The 20,480-nt window shown below is 37.3% G+C and overlaps 1 protein-coding gene across 3 annotated transcripts in view; it reads right to left on the bottom strand.

Annotated features, from left to right (window-relative positions):
• The window catches only part of LOC139724610 (transmembrane and coiled-coil domains protein 2-like), a 134,229-nt gene that overhangs the window by 112,386 nt on the left and 1,363 nt on the right, over positions 1–20,480 (bottom strand). Inside the window, exon 2 of one of the 3 annotated variants that reach the window (XM_071635746.1) lies at positions 10,306–10,552. The exons of the other annotated variants lie outside the window; for them this stretch is intronic. Coding sequence (XP_071491847.1) covers positions 10,306–10,336 — 31 coding nt within the window. The 5' untranslated portion in view covers positions 10,337–10,552. The remainder of the gene's footprint in view (positions 1–10,305; positions 10,553–20,480) is intronic. 3 annotated transcript variants of the gene reach the window in all.

The following is a 20,480-nucleotide window of genomic DNA, read 5'->3' as shown; positions in this document are numbered from 1 at the left end:
ATAGCAACGGGTAACACAAAGAAAATTAACTTCCACCAAATCATCCACTAGAGTATGAAATAAGATCGATTTTCTTCAAACCAAATAAAATCAACCTAAAATACATAGCAATTATTAAGTTTTGCTGTGAAGGCTGAAAGACTGCGCTGATATCTAAACCTTATCGAAGAGATTATACAAGTCAGCGTAGCAGCATTCAAGAGTGAGGAAATTCTGTTTGATGTGTAGAAGACTTTGACATGGGAGTGTTAATGACTCATGTTTATGTCCAACAATCTTGCTCCAGATAACAGGTTCTGTTTGAAGGGCCAGACCATTGTATACCATAAATGTAATTGCTTTTCAAAGAAGCACAGTGTCGCAGATTCAAGGAAGGCTATTATTTTGTGCGGTGGAAATCATAAGACTACCACAGTGCAGCAATAAATGTTTTGCAATACTGATTTGCAGGAAATCCTGGGCCATTTATTTTACTGTATACAACATATACTTAGCGAGTCTAAATTTTCGCGAATCAAGACTTCCAGACGATTTCGCTAGTGGTTAAATTCACGATCGTGGAGTCCTGTACTGAACAGAGAAATGTACATATGTACATCACATTCATATCTGGATCAGAGTCACTATTTTCGCATGTTTGTAATATCGTAACTGGCAGCTGACTCATGAAATTCGCGAAAATAAAAACCTCGCTAAATATTCGGTGTATACAGTATACCATTTAACTCCTTTGTCCTTCCCATTATCATCATTTTTTTGCGGGGGGGGGGGGGAGGGGGTGAGGGGAATGGTGAGGCTTGTACTGCTGTACACTGTAAATGATCATGAAAGTATCCTGAAATATATAGATGGATCACTGATTTTGGGTTGTTGTTTTTTTTTTTGGCTTTTTAAGTTGAATTAAAAACATGAACAAAAATATCAATTGATATCTTTAGAAAACAAGATATAAATCACATAATTCAAACCCTCTTCTTTATGACTTATTATGTCATCTGATTTTGCAAAAGATATTGATTGTGTCTGAATCATTGTTTAATCTCTCGCTATGAACTGGCTTCAAAGTGTGCTTTGGTAGGGGGAGGCAAACTTAACATGTCCTGGTCAATCAACAGTATTGACCGATTCGGGTTCATTGAGGGCAGCAGACAATATGTGGCACTGGGCACAGCAGACAATAAGTGGCACTGGGCACAGCCATAAGCTCATTTTGCGGTGTCCTAGCCGACCCCCCCTCCTCTCCCCCACTCCACGGGGCAACATGTTTATCGCGCACTTGTAACAAAGGTTCACGCACTAAGCAAGCATTCACACACTCAGTACGACACGCCCATTGGCTAAAACAACCATGCGTCAGTTTTTCCTTCCGTGCGCGGAAGGGGGTGGGGGAGAGGGGAGGGGGGTCGGCTAAGACACCGCATAATAGCGCTGCCCATGCCAAAAATACACATAGCGCATCACAGAATCCGTCAATACTCGGGACTCATACTCAACAGGTTAAAAATGAAAAGAAAGAGAAAACAGAAAATGTACAATAGATTCAGTCTCTTTTGTCTTTCATATCTATAAAGTAGATCAACTTTTATTTCACTTCAGTCTTGAAATTTGCAAGGGTTTTTTCAGCTAAAATTCCATTCAGAGGTTCTTCAAGAAAGACTACATTTTCAAAACTAAAAAAATATTTTCTGAAACTACATCGAAACAAATGTATAATTAGTCCCTCTCAATATAAAAGCAAGGGTGTCGAGTCTAAAATTAGGTAAATTTTGAAGATGGATTTTACCCTTATCAATCACACTTGGTTATTCTGAACATGCCGGTATGGCCTATTTCCTTCTTCTTCTTTTTTTTTTTTTTTTTTTTTTTTTTTGGGGGGGGGGGGGGTTAAGATCTATTTTAGCATATTTGGTATGACAAAGTGCTGGGGCTTGGGCTGTTCCACTTTACTTGCAGGTGAGAAACCACTAGATCCCAGTGTACTGCACCTCCACCTGTGAGGGAGTGTTTGATAGAATTGATGAGAGGTGAAAGTGAAGAGGACCCAGGTGAGATGTCTGTGTACTTTGTAAGATGAAAAATACAGCTGAGATAACAATCCAGCTTGAAGTCAGCACTTTCTGTTTGAGTTGTCTCTCTCTCAGTTTGGTACTAGTCTAGTGCATAAGAATATATTAAAGGGACTGTACAGTACTAATTGAGGTGAGGATGCAAGTTTATAAAAAAAAAATTTGGTGAGATAATGAGAAACCTTTTATGAAATATGAAAGAAAATGTAATTTCAAGAAGAATTCAACATTTGATGAAAATTGGCCTTGAAATGGCTGGGATATCAAAAAAAAAAAAGCGATCCTAATAAAATTGACAGGCCATGACTTTTGCAGAGGATCTCTTTGTTTTTCCTTGTTTTTAGATATCTCAGTCATTTCAAAAACTTTTGATTCCCCTTAGAATTGTACATGTATGCTCATTAACATTTTATAAAGTGGTTTCTAAATATCTCGCAAAACATTACAAGCTGAATCCTCACCTCAACCAGTAATTTAGTACTATACAGTCCCTTTAAAAGCTAGCCATCATCCCCAAACCCTTCAAAGTATTTTGCTTATTTGCACTGAGTGAAAAGTTGACACAACTAACTAAATGTCAGCCATGCTCAATGGAAGAGAAATAATGGGTTTCAGCCAAAGACATTTTATTCCCTGGATAGACTTTTTAAACATCTGGATATGAACGAGTTGTACATTGTAGTATGCCAGTAGAGAGCTCAAACATCACATATCAGAGTTCAGCGGCCTCACAACTGATGGTTCTGCTGATTTTCCTTTTACTGTCTAGTTTTTTGTACAATAACATTGTATACAAAGTACCACTACACAGACTGCCTTTTCACCCCCCCCCCCCCCCCCATCACAAAGTCCATGACACTATAGTTTATTCTATCCAAGGATTACTTTGCCACATAATAAACCAGGAAGAGAAGTACACTGTACCAGGGAGGTAAAACATGCTAATGATAGAATCTCTGTAGACATGCTCTGGAATGAACATTCCATTCTTTCATACAATAGGCATTTTCACATCAGCCCGATAAAAATCCAAGCTCGAGATATTTTTGCGATCGCAAATTAGCGCGCTATTTCATTTCCTATTCACATTAGCCCGAAATTTTTTCCAGCTAATTCGACAGCTGAGCATGCGCAAACAGTGTCGGGTATACCGGTAGAGCACGCGCTTACAAAAAAAATTACCCACATGATCGCCATCACACACGCTAGGCATGATGGGATGCATCGCGCTAATTTCTTGAGGCGATTTCACATTATCAAATAGCGCGCTAGTTCGCAAATTATCCCACTATTTTGGAAATTTCCCAAGTTGGACTCGAAAAATTTTCTCGATCAGAGCGATAAAATTAGCGCGCTAATTTGTATTCACATTATCAAATAGCGCACTATTTCGTGATCAGGTTAATTTCCCAAGTCAGAAAATAGCGCGCTATTTCGAAACATCGGGCTGATGTGAAAATGCCTAATGTGCTCATATTCTTCGTACAAACATTCTTTCTTTACTACGTGCCAAGGTGATTTGTTGAGCCCTCAGTTATACATGTAGTTTGTTTGTTTCTTTCTTGTTTGTTTTTGTTTGGTAGAAAAACCCCAACACAAATGCAAAAGCCTGCTATACCCAGGCACATGCTAGTTTGTAGTTACAGACATGGAAGTACATGTATAAGTATGGGGAACAACAATGCAAGAATGTAGGCCGAATTACTTTCTGGAATCAAAAATAATCTTCAGGCCTATACCTTTCTACATCAACATAATCCTTCTTATGTATGCATAACTAGGCCATCTCCACACAATGTAATTTATACAACTGTCACAAAACATTTCCCTTCTTTATATTTTCAGTCATTGTTCATCTGGATCTTTCTGGATGTATCTGTCACTAACTATCCACCCTTCTACATATTGTTATACTCATTGTCATGTATCTGTCGTTATCGACTAGTTGTATCTCTATCTCTTTATCTACCTGAATTCATTGATGTTACAATGTATTTATCTATCTCTCTCTATCCATCTCAATCCATTGATCTCTAATATATATCTCTCTATCCATCTCTCTATGTATTTATCTCTATCTTTGATCTATCTATCTATCTATCTATCTGTCTATCTATCTATCTATTCATCTATCTACATGTAGCTATCAATCCATCCATGGAGCTAGCTCCATGATCCATCTATCCATCCATCTATCAGACAATCTACATTTATCTGAGTGATTATGATAATGATTGGTTGATTAGCAAGTGTCCTTTCTATTTGCAGTGCTCACAGGGAAGTGGGGTAGCCCTGGGGCTCCTGAGTATGTCAGTCTGTAAAGCTGCTCAGTGAGTGGAAGTCAAATGGGGTCACACTCTGTTGGCCCATGGACCTAGGTCCATGGTTGGCCTGAGGAACAACGATTTACTTTAAAGGTAAAACTCACCCCACCTATCTCACACATCTGGGGAGTGTTTCACACCCCGCGTTCACACTGGTCCCCGCAACGCGGGGAAAGCCACAAGAGATCTTATCTTTTTCACGACTGACCGTTCACATTGGTATCTCATCTGTCCCCGAGCTGTGGGGGCATTTTGGGGCTTGGAGCGAGCTCTGCCACTTGAACCCAGGCAGTGCGCATGCGCACATTTGATGACCACAGCTGGACGCTATCAATTGCGCTCCAAGGTCACTCTCCCCTCCAAATCTTGTCCCCGTACCTGACTTGCTTCGCGGGAACGAGGGGACGGACAAGTCCCAGTGAGCATTCACATTATGGTTTTGGAGGAGAAAGTCCCGCGGCATGGGACTTCCCCGCATCGGGGGGACCAATGTGAACGCGGGGACAGAGATCTATAAAGGGCAATTCCAGTGTTACGGACATTATATTCAGAGAATTTTCTGTGACTTTGTGGCCCCATATCAGCATTTCAATACATCAATTATTCTGAATCCATTCATGGTTTTTCTAACCCGGTTATCCTGAAGTGTTAACAGTCCCCCAGTTTTGATTTTTGTAGTTACTATGAATCATTTGGTATCTATATTACACAAACTGCTTGCCGTTACGGACATTACATTTTTTGGACATGATTATTTACCTCTATGTGGATATGTTGAAAAATCTATGAATTGGAGAAATTTTCTTCTGAAATGAGTACTCAGGTCCTGTTTTAAGTTGTAGATTGATAATTGTGTCCAACAGATTCAGCATTTACTCTACAGGTTCACAAATTAGTGTTACGGATATTACACTTTCAGCGTTACGGACATTACAACTTTGTCCACTTTTTAAAGTCCCAATATTCATACCTCAACACAGTTGTTATCTCTTAAAGACAAGGCTAATATTAGTGTTTTTTTGGTCTATCCTTAACCATAAACCACTTTGAAATAAATTCTGAAGTGTTGGTGTATATGCAATAATGAGAGTCAAAGATTGTGTGTTTTTACCCCCCAAAAAATCTCAAAAATATTGCTCCAAAATGAGGTTTTTTAAAGAAAATAATGCCTAAATGTACTTCAGTTCTATCAAAATACCACTCAAATGAAAGAACTTGACAAGTTCTATCATTTGATACTAAATTTGTATCTATAGCTTAATATATTTTTCAAATTATTGCAGATTTATGATTTTCAGGAAAAGTAACTTTGTTATGGAATTGCCCCAAGTTTCCATTCATACAGATTGAGCATAAATCATAAATTATTAAGTACAGCTGTACATGGCTGTTTTTTTTTTTTTTAATGTCACCATACAAAAAGGTTGTCAATGTTGATATGACAGTATTGGGGACATTCTTGTGAATTAGCACAATATTTGTGTTCATCTGGCCAAATTCCATTAGCATGACCCCGAGTATGAGCATCTCCCTGTCTCATACACTTCGTATATGTACTATACAATAGTGACTTTCATGTTTGTGTGTGTGTATGTGTGGTGAGTGCATCATTGTATTTATGTTGAATGCTTTTGAATGTGTCTTCATGTTCATGAAGCTTTATAATTTCATGAGTCCAAAAGTTGTGATTATAAACTATTAAAGTATGTATCATGCTACATCAGGGTAAACAATATAAGTAGTTTTTCTATGACTCACTACATGTAGGGCCTGTGTACTTGCATTTTAATAACTAATGGAAAAAGAAGAATCTAATCACTTGTAGATACAAATCATATATTATACACACAGTCTGTATCATCATGACTAAAATGTAATCACACAGCATTCTTTTCACTGGAGGTATCATCCGGTTATGTGACTTCCACGCACAAATGTACAATGTACATGGTGTAATGTACAACAGTCACGCAATACTGCACAGTGTGCATAAAGAAACCTCTCTTGCATCTCTACCTGAACAATAATAACTAGTAATATCTGTTGTCATGGAAGTGTATCCCCTGCGTCATTACAAAATCAGGGTAGCACAACATAACCTCCCCTAAAAGAGAAGGAATGTTCTATGAAATGATACACGGACTCCATTCCCAGCTGTGTGATTGGGTCAAAACACCTGCCTTATTGAGTTTAGAATGATAGATTTAGGACCTGTCATATAAAGAAAAGAGAGGAAAGCATAACTGGCACAAGTAAGATTTAGTGAGATAGCCCACTGTATCAAATACTTATAACTTTGAAGAAATAGCGCATGCAATGTACAAGACATTAAAATGACTCTTTCATGTTTGACCTTGTTAAAGGCAGAATACTGGGATCAGCAGTACAAGAAACAAACAAACCAAAATTAATATACAAAATGTATATATATAGACTTGACAGCTTTGATGGATCATTGTACAAAATTTTAAAGTAATACATCAAAAAATGCTTAGAGCCCCCCCCCCAAAAAAAAATAAAAATAAAATAAAAATGTGAGACCACTGGGGGATCGCAAACATCATCAAAACACTGGTGACTATTCAAACATGTATTACACATCTTCTTACAGCATTTGCACGAAGGTCTGTCATCGAATCCAATCTGCTTTCACTGACAAAACAATTAAACTGTGACCTTTGACCCAATAAAAGTGACATACTGAGAGCAGCATCACTATAAACTACATGTATATGGAGTAAGAGTATACCATGATGAACCTGTATATACCAAAGACAAACAAAAGTAAATAAGCGTGGTCAGAAGAGTCTATAAAATTCAGCGACCTACATGAGCTTTGACCCTATGCTATAAACAATGCAACACTGAGGGCAGCATCACTAAAAATGGCAGTAGTAGTCTACACTTGAACATCACACACAACATGTCAACAATATTGATCGACGAAATGCCACCTGTATGGCGCAAATGACACACCCACCAAAGTACAGGTGTACTGTACATGTATGTCCGTGTACTGTATGTCCTACATGTTTTTCTCCATGAAATAACACTCCAAACTTGAGAGGAATCCTCTATTCTAAAGCAAATTCAACAGCACAATTGCAAATAGAGGGATATGTCTCAAATTTGTTTTGCACATTTTGATTTGGTTTCTATAATTTTTTGTAAGACAAAACAATGTCAGATGCTTAGTATAAACAAACTTAGAACACAAGGTATGGAAAAATATGGATGTCACACGTAGTACAGTTTCTTTTCAATATAGCACCACTTTGAACATATTGGACTATAAGCAGAGCCAAACCTCATAATTGCTAATTTGTTGACATCTACTACACAGTACTGCTTGAGGCAAGGATTCAGGTTTATAACATTCCTAAGTGAGATAATGAGAAACCTCTTATGAAATATGAAAGAGCATACATGTAATTTAAAGAAGGATTCAACATTTGATGAAAATTGGTTTTCAAATGGCTGAGATATCCAAAAAAGTGATAATAATAAAAGGCGACAGGCCACGCCTTTTATTAGGATCTCTTTGTTTCACCTTGTTTTCGGATATCTCAGTCATTTCAAAACCGATTTTCATCAAATAAACTTTTGATACCCCTTAGAATTGCATGCTCTTTGACATCACATAGAGTGGTTTCTGAATATCTCGCAAAACGTTAAAAGCTAAATCCTCACCTCAACCAGAACTGTACAGCCCCTTTAATTCCGTGCACCACAGACTGAATTAATATGGACTGACCTCAGTGAAATATAACTAGCAGGGATGTCTTAGGACTTCCTCAGGTTATATTATTGAGGTGTAATTACATACAGTGTATACGTAAGCCAACATACAATGTACTTTTGAGAGATGAGCTGTTTGCACAAGCCACACCTACTGTATTTCTACATTGTGACTGAATGTGAGGTAAATCCATTCCAAGATACACTGCAATACTACAGTAAACATGAACACAATTTGTTAATGAATGAACAAATTCAAACCACACACATTTGTCAATATCAAATATGACAATCAACTGCACTTTGAAATATGTACCACTGTAGTATTACTATATACTATAGCACACTTGAAAACTGCAATGACATTGTAGTTAGGGTACTCTTGATGTTTATAAAATGGTTTTAAACAACACAGACAGCATACAGTGTATTATCACTAGTGTCTCATGGGATGAACATTGATATGTGACACCAGTGCAGCTGGGAGAAGGGATGCGCCATACTAAAGCAAGGGCCGTGGTATTGACAACGACACATGTAAGCATCTACACGGATTACAGTAGGAGGGACTATGAGGAGTAATGCAATTTTCGTATCTGTAATGCACTCTTCATCCAGAAAAACAGAAGTCAACTTTCGTTTGTGTGGTGATTTTCAGGGCATCTTCAGTACGTACATATTGAAACTACAAAATTGTACACTGTTGTTGTTGTTTTGTTTTTGTTTTTGTCATGCAAAGCAGAATAAATCAATCCATATCATTCAAACTACACTGTACTTGGATACACACAGAAAAAAACAACAACAAAGGAAGTTAAGGAAAACACTGCACTAGTTTCTACAACAGCTTACAGCTGATTGTATTCACTGAATTGTTGAAATCATCACAGAAATCCCATCCAAAGTTTTGGTCGCTGCCCTCGATGGATCCAGTATGACTCATCTCATAATTGTCCATCACTTTCCCAACCATGTGTACAATGTTACTGCAACTGAGTTTGAGCATAATTTTTAACAAAATCAAACTTCTGCCTAGCAACATAAAGTAGAAAGCACTGGACTAGGAATAAGCTACAAAATAAAATATGCCAAGTGTTACCTGAACTCCAAGCTACAACTGCAAAACTTCACTGCATTTATCACCCTCAGTTCAAAAATTCACACACAAGCAAACTAAAAATCATCCTGATTCAATTAAGTACTGTTGTCATGACAACCACACGCAGTGCATAGGCCTACAATGTAAGCCTACAACAGATTGCACTTTCTTTAACACAGAATGCCACAAAATTGGTGAACAAACACAGATTGGGGAATGGTTACAATGTCAACACGTAAAACCACAGTATTGAAATGAGGAAATAGTGAACACTGGGTTAGATGCATGTTAGGTGAACACAGCTCAGCCTGTATCAACCCTTGAAAACACAGCCACTAGATCAACGGAACTTGATAACAGCAATTAGTGTACCGGTATATAGAATGCACACTTAATTTAGCATCATAAATACACAAATGGCCCTACTACACACTCGCTGTCATATGTTTTTGCACACACTGATTGCTGTGGTATTTACACTAATGCGCATTTTATTGATAGCACTTTGCCCACATGGGATTTGAAATCTACAAGCTACTAGTACTCTAACACTGCAAGCATGAAATAACGAGGGGCGGTATTAGATTGGCTTTATGGCTCTGTGCATACTGTAAACACATTTCACTGAACACCATATGACTGCTCTATGGATTGTACCAAAATCTACTGTACATATAAAGAAAGCCCATTACATAGACTGTGGTCCCTAGCCTTCAGTCAAGACTGGTACAAACTTTGCATTTAAAATATAGAACAAAAATGGTAACTGTTTTTATTTGTTTGCTATTAAACTTTGGCTAGTGGGTGGATTGGTTTTTACCAGCTGTTGCCTGTCTTCAGGTACTATCGCAAATAATATCCAGTGTTACGTTGTATACAGTAAAAATAGTCACATTTTAATTTACCTCAACAAACACCATCTCAAAATCTTTAGAAATATACCATATAATTTGTTTACTATCCCTGTAGGTTGAACTGAAGGGTTGAGGGATTGGCTGTGTCTTCAATAAGGCATAGGCGGAGACAAAACATTGCAAGGAAGCGATTAGAAAACAAGGTGAAAGTTGTCTGCACCTACCTTTAGGTGGACTCAACAGACGAGATGACATTCTTTGGGTCGTGAAGTGAAAGTGGAATGAACCAGAGCAGAACAAGAACTAAAGTGAGTGAGTAAGATGGCTGTGAAGGGATAGCAGCCACTCTGAATGGAGAGTCATTAGCTAGGAGCTGATCTACCACGCACAGTGAGTCATGCAAAACAGTTCAGAGATGGCGCCAGGTGAAAGCAGCATCTACACTCTCCCACAGCCCCAGCCGAGGTAAACCTAGGGGGTATCGGCAGTGGGACAGGATGATCATAGTTAGCAAGTGTTTGTGAGTCTAGGAGGCTCTCTACGCTGCAAGAAATATCTCCTTTGTAAACTGATTTGGAAACAGGTTTAGAATTGCTCGTTTTGTGTCTGAACACACATTCATATCGCATCCTTGTATGCACAATATCAAGATTATGTAAAACAAATTATTCTTGAAAGAAATATTTCTTGATTATTAACAAATGCTAAAGTTGTAGATGTGCATTTGTCGCCAAAATATCTACTGGTAGACTGCTAAAAAAATGTTCAAAATAATAAGGTTCAATTTGTGTGACTTTCAAACTACTTGGTAGATTGAATCGGGACAGCAAATCAGACAAGCAACCTCCAGAAACAAGCGTACCGACCTACAAGGTGCTTGCCTTTCTCATTTTCATCCATCTTATTTAAAGTTTGTTTCCAGAATGTGAAGGGATAGAATTTCATTTATGATATTAACACCTGTTCCACAAATGATTACAAATGAGAGCTTTTTGCCTTCTGAAACCCCTCTAGAATAGAATGAAGAAAGCACAACAAGACTAAAGTGCATGAAGAGAAGATTAGATCATGAAACTGATGAGTCAACCATGTCTGCTGGTGTGGGGAAAATAACCCATCACAGAAACAAAAACTTCAACATTTCTACATTGTGGTAAGATTTACAAGTATCTGCATGGGTCACCTTTGGCAATAAGCAAAGACCATTCTTCTACTATCTTTAAAAAGTCCTCACTTTAAATTAATACATTTAGTTGGACAAGGAGTCAGGAATGCCTCAGAAGTAATGTAGAATGTAGCATCATAAAATTATGTATCACCTCAAGAATTCATTACTGTGCAGGTAGACCTAATAAGACAGTTGTTTTGTTTATAATTAACTTCCTCTCAAAGTTCAAAAGGCTATTAAAAAGTTAATGACACATATGCCATACCTGGGCATAAATCATTATCTGCTAAGTAGATTTGTGATTGGTTATACTTGTACAACTGTTGAAAATGTCAACCTCAAATGGCACATACTGTGACAAGAGTGAATTTTGAATTGTAAGCTTTAATCCAATAACATCTTGGCTGTTGCAATTTTCTCCTTCACCAGCAGACAGTCAACAGAAATATGAGACTGTAACACTGAACAAACTCACTATCTCAGAAAAACAAGGAAACCAGATACAATACAGAACATAATTTTATCAAACAGTGAATGCAATCAATCAATGACAGCTGTGAAGATGGCACAAGCTCTGTGCGAAAGGAAGCAAACAAAACGAGGTTCAAGGTACATCACAATGTGTCCACAAACAGAGTGACTGGTAGCACACATCTAGGAATATATCTCTCTCCTCACTCACCCTTCCCCATCAAACTTCTTAGCATCAGAAGCTCTTCAAACTACTGAATGATCTACTAGCCAATCAAACGGCTTTCGGAACTATTCAGAACATTCTGTTCTATTTGGGTTTCGATTTCACAAAGGGCCATTGTGTAAGCTCTCTAAATAATGCAAACACTCTGAGTGCTGAAGTGGTTGTTCAAGGCATGCTTGCTCTGACTGTTGTATTTTTTAAATTATAATCATAATTGTTAACATTACAATTATCATTACTGTTATTATTATTATCATTGTCATTGTTATTATTATTATCATCATCCTCATTAATATCTTATTCAATGTTACAAACAATATCTTTATGACTGCTATAATTTTTTGAAATGCCATTATTCACAGCTGTTCTAAAGTGAATGTTGACATGTATTATTGTAAACTGCATAACAACTGTCAACCAATACTGAAATGCTATAACACAAAATGAACAGTTAGAGAACATTGTGAAATTGATACAAAATTGAAACTGAAGATTCATGGTAAATCATGGGTCTACAGTATACCACCTTTGTGAGTTGTTGAGGATCCAGCTGTACCATGTAATGAATTAATTTGAGAATGCTACAGATACATGTACAGTGTACATTGTACTGCATGTGTTGAAACTAATGAACAGTTAGGATATTGGTGAAAATGTATTATATTTAAAGCTGTGTATACTGCACATGCTTCTGACAATGCAATGTGTTGCATGATGAACAAAGTTGTATGGATCTCTGACCATGGGATGCTGAAGACTATAGGGACACTGTAATGTGGTTTGGTCACAAGAAAGCCATCATGAAAGAAAGGAAGAAAGCCATCATGAATGAACAATAAAAACAAACTTGACAAATTGGTGAAACTGAACATTCACAGCAAATTGACTGTTACGTCATCTTAAGCAGCATCACGACCACTGAGAGACACTGTCTTGGTTAAAGTGTGACTTTTTCACCTGTTTTAACCAAAATATTGTCTCTTTTTTATTTCCCTCAAAGAACTGACATCCCTTTGTTCAAGTTAATGCCAAAGACATATATGTTATCATACACAGCAGAAGTCAACTGCATAAAAATATATTTAGGAACAATTGAGTTCTTATTCATTCAGTGACCACAAAGGTTTGATATAAATACCCCATATCACTTTGATGGCTTTTCAGACCACCTGCCTGGCAAAGGAACAAACTTCATGTTAATAGTAATACTATAAAGCAAGACACTTTTGAGGTACAATGTAATATGACATTTTTGCAAATTGGAGCCAACGGCCTTTTCCGCTGCATGAAATTTTCAAGAATTCCCACTGCCTTCTACCTTGTACAATAAATTGAACATACAGTGTATAGTGTAGACAAGAACTATAGGCACCTTGTACGTGTGCATTTTGATTTTGTGAATCTTGGCTCTCGAAGAATTTGCAAAATTAAAATGCACACAAACATTTCTGGTTTGATTGTATACACACACAGTACATGTATTTGGTCTAACTTGATGTAGCAGTACCCATTAAAGTTAATTATTTTTGTCCTAAACGTGTAGCTACACTGTACACATCCAATGCAGAGCATCTATAAAGTAGCATGTAATGAAGTGCCAGCAAGTAGTACACATGTAGGACAATCCATGATAGTGATCTTATGAAGACATCTGAAACAGAATGTTTGAAACATCATACATGCATCATACTCACAAACACAAATATGTTGATGTAACAAATCCTCCCTTCTGAAAATTAAATTACATGTACAATTGTGCTCGTACATAATACCATAAAAGTAGATATTATCGTGCAAGTAATTTTTCATGCTTTGCCCAAAAAGATGAATTTCGCATGTTTCTAATTACGCAGAATCAGGGTACAAACTACTGGAACTTATAGCATACAAAAATATTTGCGCGAAAATTTCCACTTTGACAGTACGGCACGACATTGTTTGTACATAACATGCATACACAACTTGGAATTTATATACTACATGAACTTTCTTTCCCTTCTAGCCTTGAGCATCACATTCTTATCATATTCTGTATCATCATCTTCTTCTTGAAAAGTACAGTCCACCTCCTGGTGTATTACGCACTGGCTGTCTGGCTCAGTGTAGTGCATGCATTGCGATATCAGAATATCTACAAAATGTGCATATATCAACGTCTATAAAATATCATCAATAAGTTTCTAGATCAAAAAATAAAAAAGATGAATTTCTGATGCATAGTTAGGGAGAAGAAATAAATACAGTAGAAAATAGGTAAGCATCCAGTCAGACAAATCAAGCATTTGAACCTCTTTTTTTTTTTATCAAGCAAAATCATACCTTTTTTTTAACATACAGTGACAAATAAAAAAGTATTTAAAAATCTCCTGCACTATTATAGACCTAAAGCTTTGCTTCCCATGGATCGCTTGCTACAAACTTTGCCCAAGATCCTGATTACTCTTCTGATTCCTTTTAATAACAACGTTCAAACTCAAAAGGCAAAATATTTTGGGGGTTTTTTTTTCAGCAAGTCATAATATTATCCTATTATTTGCTCTGCATACCACACACAGCACCAAAGTAGCTACGGGTATTCAAAGCATATCACACATGAATGGTTTATAGCTCCTGGAAGTCAAATAACAATTTTTATGGATTTTTTTATTTTTTTATTTTTTGGGTGGGGGGGGGGGGGGGGGGGGGAGAGCCTGATCACTTTTGAATAAACACTATTCTGACTTCCGTATGATAATACCATGGATTGTGCAATCAACAGGATATGTTCCCCCCCCCCCCCCCCCTCTCTCCCTCTCTCTCTCTTTCTCTCTTAAACTTTCATGGGTGATCACCTCTTAAAAATATCTTGGAACTGACTAATCTATTTTGGTCATGAATATGATCTGCTCTTTCAACTCAAAATAAATAATGAGCAAAAATATGAACAATTATAGGATTGATTCTCAAATGTTATGAATGTCCGGGATTGATTGAACTCATGGTGAACAATAACAAGTTGTAGAAAACTCATGAGACATCTAGAAATTTCTCATCCTACAACAGAATCAGCAGCATGGGCGGTGAGTTGGCTCAGTCGGTAGTGCGTCTGCCTCACGATCACGCACCCCGGGTTCGAACCCGAGTCTGGACTGAGCAATGTTGTGTGTAAACATACCGTCCCCTCTAGCACGAGGTAAAACACTCTGTCCCTCGGATAGGACATAAAATGGAGGTCCCGTGTATGAGAGAGTAACAACTCATGCACGTAAAAGATCCCGCTTCATTCATTCATCGCAAAGAGCAGGGTGTCTAACCCGGTGAAGTGGTCCCACCCCACATCCAACTGGACCCCATGGAAGACCAGCTTAGTGTAGCTGAATATGGGCTATCCAGCCATCTTCACAGATGGAAAATGAACAACAACAACAACAACAGCATCAAGCTGTTCTGGAAAGGAAGACTGGGGTTTTATTTGCTAGTTCATTTGGCTGTTTGTTCTCACCTCAAGGACTGATATTACTTAAAGAATTGATTCTTAGGTGGACTCCTGGCTGCTTTGAAAAGAAAGAACTAACTGAATGTACATTTATTTATTCTCTCAATCATTCTATCCTTCCAGCAAAGAAATATGAATGTTGTACAGTGTTGTACCTTGATCTAACATTTCACCATCTGACCCAGGAGAGGATCCAGGAATTCTGTAAAGGGGAGGCACCTTTACAAAATTGAAGGGGGCGCACGTGCGCCCCCCTTTTTTTTTCTTTTTATTCCTTTTGTTTTAACGAAAATTAAAGAGGGGGCGTGCGCCTGGCGCGCCCCTCTCTGGATCCGCCACTGTGACCAGCTTCAGAACTATGCATGAACTATGTTCAATGGTGTTTTCATCTCTGTCTATGGTATTTACACCAGCTCTGAAAATGTGTTGTCCCTAGCATACAAGGGAGTCTTGGCATAGAAATGATACCACACTATTAATGCAACATTTTTTCTGCACAATAAGGTGTAGAACCAGGAAGTGAAAATTTCAGTTCAAGATATTCTTTTATACAATGTAATTGTACATGTACATGTACATTGATTATACACTGTAATCAACATTTCTAAGCCAATAAAAAGTGTACATTGAACTTCGGGTAGTAAATCTCATTTTTTTTAATACCAGGTAGATCTGTGTAATATTCCACAGCATTATGGCCTCTACTTACACAAAGCCATCTTTGCTATCTACGTTACAATGATGTATCTGAAGACATTAACAGCACTGCAGGCACTTAATCACACATCCTGGGGACCGTTTCATGAAACTTTTTGTCAGTAATTTACACTGACAACTGTTAAAAGCTACTGAAATCCTTGCGTCTGATTGGCTGATAGCAAATTTGTCGGTGAAAACCTCTGACGAACTCGTTGATGAAACGCCCCCCTGGACAATCGAGCAAATTATGTACCTCTTCATAAATTGTTTCTTTCAACAAACTTATCATGTCAGACACATGACTCTCTAGCTCATTCTCTACTAGTGCTAAAAAGTAGACATCTAATCTCACTACCCAGCAGCTGCCTTTAAATCAAAACAGAAAGCACTTTCAAAGTCAATCTTAGCCTGTGATGTCAAGTACAATAATTGTACATGGAGTTCCTTCTGTATTGTGTATTGGTTGGTTGGAAAAAAAGAAAAGAAAAAAAAGAGGAGTACCATTTATGCACAGAAGATGTGCTTTAGAAGAGGTTAACAGTTTGCAGTGAACCAACCCAGTATTGTTAAACTCTTTCGAGGACATTTTTTTTTTTTTTAATAAGATTATATTTTCCTGCCTATACACTCTACTGTCCTTACTTGAACATCCTACTCTGGCAATTACTGAGTATTCTTCTGATATATGGGCAATTCCATGAGAAATGTTCACTTTGGTGAAAAAATGAAGTTTTGAGTTTCACTTAAGTTCTCAAATATTCTAAGAAAGTAACATATATATTTTCATTTTTCACTAGTTGCATCTTTGTCATTGCAAAATTTTGTATTTTTCTCAGTCAATGAAAATACTGTATGATGTGTTGCAATGACGCAAAAATTTGGCTATTTTTATAGAGTTTAGTGTTCCAGTCTCTAAAGAAGGCCAGATATGTCCCAGAGGCCTTGTTAAGCTTTTAAATTATAGTCCAGTGTATATATCAACAGAAAATCACAACCAAATTCCTTAGCATTCATCAGTTTTTGACCTATTGATCCTCAAAGTTGTGTGATTTCTATAACATTTGAAGCGTCATGTCCGTTACGTTTTTTACTATAAGTTTTCATAGCCAAGAGGAAATTAGTGTAAAGTTGCTGCAAATTCATTTTCTATGTTAGGATTGAATCCCCTTGCATGTGTGAAAACCACTTTTCTATAACACTTCTAGTTTTCCTGTAAATGGCGTAACGGACATGACACTTTGCGTAACGGACATGACACCTCATATTAGACAAGTGGCAGAAATAACACTGTGGCCCAGTGAAACAGGGTGGTGATTAGTTTTAATTGCTTGAGGATAGTAGGACATTTCTATACTTGAGTAAATAATTAAGTCTGCACATCACTCAATAAAACAAAAACAAGCATACTTTGCTTTCTGCCACTGGAAGACTGTTGATTTTAGATGATCTTGCTACCCTGTTACACCGGTTTGATCCATTCCCACCTCTTGTAATCCTGACTGATAAACAGCAGCTGTCATTCCAAGGAGTATTTATAGACAATGGTGTTTTCACTGTTGGCCTTCCCTTCTATACTTAAAATGAGCACTTTCTACATGGATATATAAGTACATTTTATACCACATTTAACACTATATCTGCCATGGAGTCAACACAACAGCCAGGAACTCCTGCACAAATGGATCCTCGTGCATCCAAATACATGATCACTGATGATCAACAACAAAGAATCCAAATGTCACCAGCATCAATGTCTTCAATGATGGTGTTGCCTCATAATTTTTTTAAAAGTTTGTACTGCATCCATACATACCTCTCTCATCTCTATGACTCTATAAATCCACACCTTCAGTGGCACATTAATGAGATATCACTTGCCAAGAGGGCTGAGAATGGAATTGTTTGCTTTATTAAGCATGTTGACAGTACATGTAGCTCTATCGTCAGAGAAAGTCGGTCTGAATGCTGCCTATCCATTTCATCAATACAACTAAACTAGATGTACCTCTATGCCAAGGGATATCCGGTGTATATGACAGCACACAGCATTGTACAAAAAGCACAATTTTGAGATGCTATGAGGAGATGTTTATCCACTGAAAGGTACACTGTATAATCAGTTACAACCAGTTGGTACGGAAAGCATCCAGTATTTCAAAAGTCCTACTCACAAGCTGGTGAGAATAATGTAACCAGTACACCACTCTGGCAAGCTTTAAGAAGTGCCTAAGCAAGCAATAAGTTGATTATACAATTTGAACAAGTTGAATTTGCCGTGAAGAAAACAAGAAATACTTTGTTGCCCAGGTGACCACTCTACATGGAAATGGATTATATGTTGTGAAAATTCTCAGAAAAAAAGGGGCTTGATCATTCACTTCTAGCCAAGAAAAGAAAGCATTTGTTGACAATGATAAAGTACTGGTACTAGCAGTGGAAGTTTTTACAGTAGTCTATCAAAGATTGGATAACAGAGGATGATTCTACTCCAAGGATGACATTAATGCCAAATGAAAGAACTTTGCAGAAATGATATTTACATACCTTATTTCTTTCAGATGATAACACTAATTTGATAATGGTACCAAACAGTTTTGTGGTCCTGTTTCATTGCATAAAAGTTGATGCAATCTTGAGTACATTTTAATGATGTTGTATTCAAACTTTTTATTTCATACAGATCTGGTTCGTTCTGTTTTCTTTGCCTATTCGCAGATATGGAGACATGGTCTTCTGTATTGTACATGTATATCATTGTGGTACTCTGGGCATCGTACTCCATGTGCTTTAGAGTAGCTGTTAGATCACTGAAACCTGCAATAAAAGGACTTTTTGATGTTTTGTTCAACAACATAATGTAGTCAGCAGTGTGCAGTTATTTTAATCTTTTTATTTTGAAACAAAGAAGTGAAAATATGGTTCACCTTACAAGGGTGTCATGTCCGTTACGCTAGTGTATAATACTAAGTATCAAATATTAGGCCACTAAGAAAAAAATAACCATAGTATAAGATAGTAATATGTCCTATTTTGCTATGGTGGGTTGTAGTAACTGGAAATTTGTCACTAATTGTAGCTAACTGGTGCAGGAGCGAATTTGTTTTATATTTCTTTGTTTTGTAAATATATACAAAGACTAACCCCCCTAAAATGGTATAAATATAAGAAATACTACATGATTGCAGGTATGATGTGTGTCCCTATGTTCTAACCTTACTATGCCAACAATTGAATATCTGCTATACCTTGTAATAAAAAAATTCTCTTAGCTTACAAAAAGTGGACAAAACTGTCATGTCCGTTACACTCGAAGTGTCATGTCCGTTACGCAATATTTTAAACTATTAAAAAAGAATGAACAGTAAAACTACTCTAAATTAGGACTTTATGAGTAAAGCATGACCTAAAGGTTTAATCAAGACCAAAACCAGCTGCATCTTATCCAAAAATTCACAGGAATTTTCATAATGGTAAGTAGATCAAAATGCCTTGTCCATTTAGTGTCATGTCCGTTACGCTCGCTAAAAATGCAATTTCTCAACAACCACTTGATAAATTTCCATGAAATTTTCTGTGTACATTACATATACTTAAATGTGTCTGATAAACTCAATTAGAATCTTTTGGAGACTCCCAATTTCACTGTGTGATGGTTTGAATCACAAAAAAGTGGTCTGAATGTCATGTCCGTTACGCTGGAATTGACCATATCTAGTTTCAGACAGCCTTGCATACAAGTATATTAACACTCCTTTTCAGAACTTAATATCCATGATAGTGCTTCTACTTGTATACTCACCATCTATAGTTGGATTCAGGGGCAGATCCAGGAATTCCGTAAAGGGGGGGGGGGGGGTGCAAACAATATTTCTGGTGGTACTTCCGGGTTTCATCTCATTTTTTTTTCTTTTTATTTCTTTTGTTTTAACAATAAATAAAGAGGGGGTGCGCGCCCAGTGCGCCCCCCTCTGGATCCACCACTGGGATTGGAATAAATCACAGAACTTTGTACACTGTATCTCAAGTAGTATGCACTGGTACACATCAAAGTACGGTAGGCAACACTGGACCTGCATAGGCCCTACTCATGTAAAACATAGAAAACTAGAGCATATTTGCACTCTACAGCTGTAGATTGCTGTATGCACAATCAATGCAGATGCCCGAGCTCCTTCTCATGCAATCACTGTACAGATCTGCCATACGTACATGGGCCCTTTGGACACTGAAGCTCATTGAGTTCGACCTCTGACCAGACATTGACCTTTGACCCTCTCTGCACAAATTGAAATTTTACAAATTTCACATTATCATTGGACTTTACATACGTACATGTACAGTACAGCATGCAGTACATAAC

This window comes from Diadema antillarum, unplaced genomic scaffold (genome assembly GCF_040938485.1).
Source record: "Diadema antillarum isolate AM-2024a unplaced genomic scaffold, OU_Dant_1.0 scf00000223, whole genome shotgun sequence".
NCBI lineage: Eukaryota > Metazoa > Echinodermata > Echinoidea > Diadematoida > Diadematidae > Diadema > Diadema antillarum.
The sequence above is the reverse complement of the archived record's forward strand: the minus strand, read 5'-3'. Positions and strand labels throughout refer to the sequence as shown.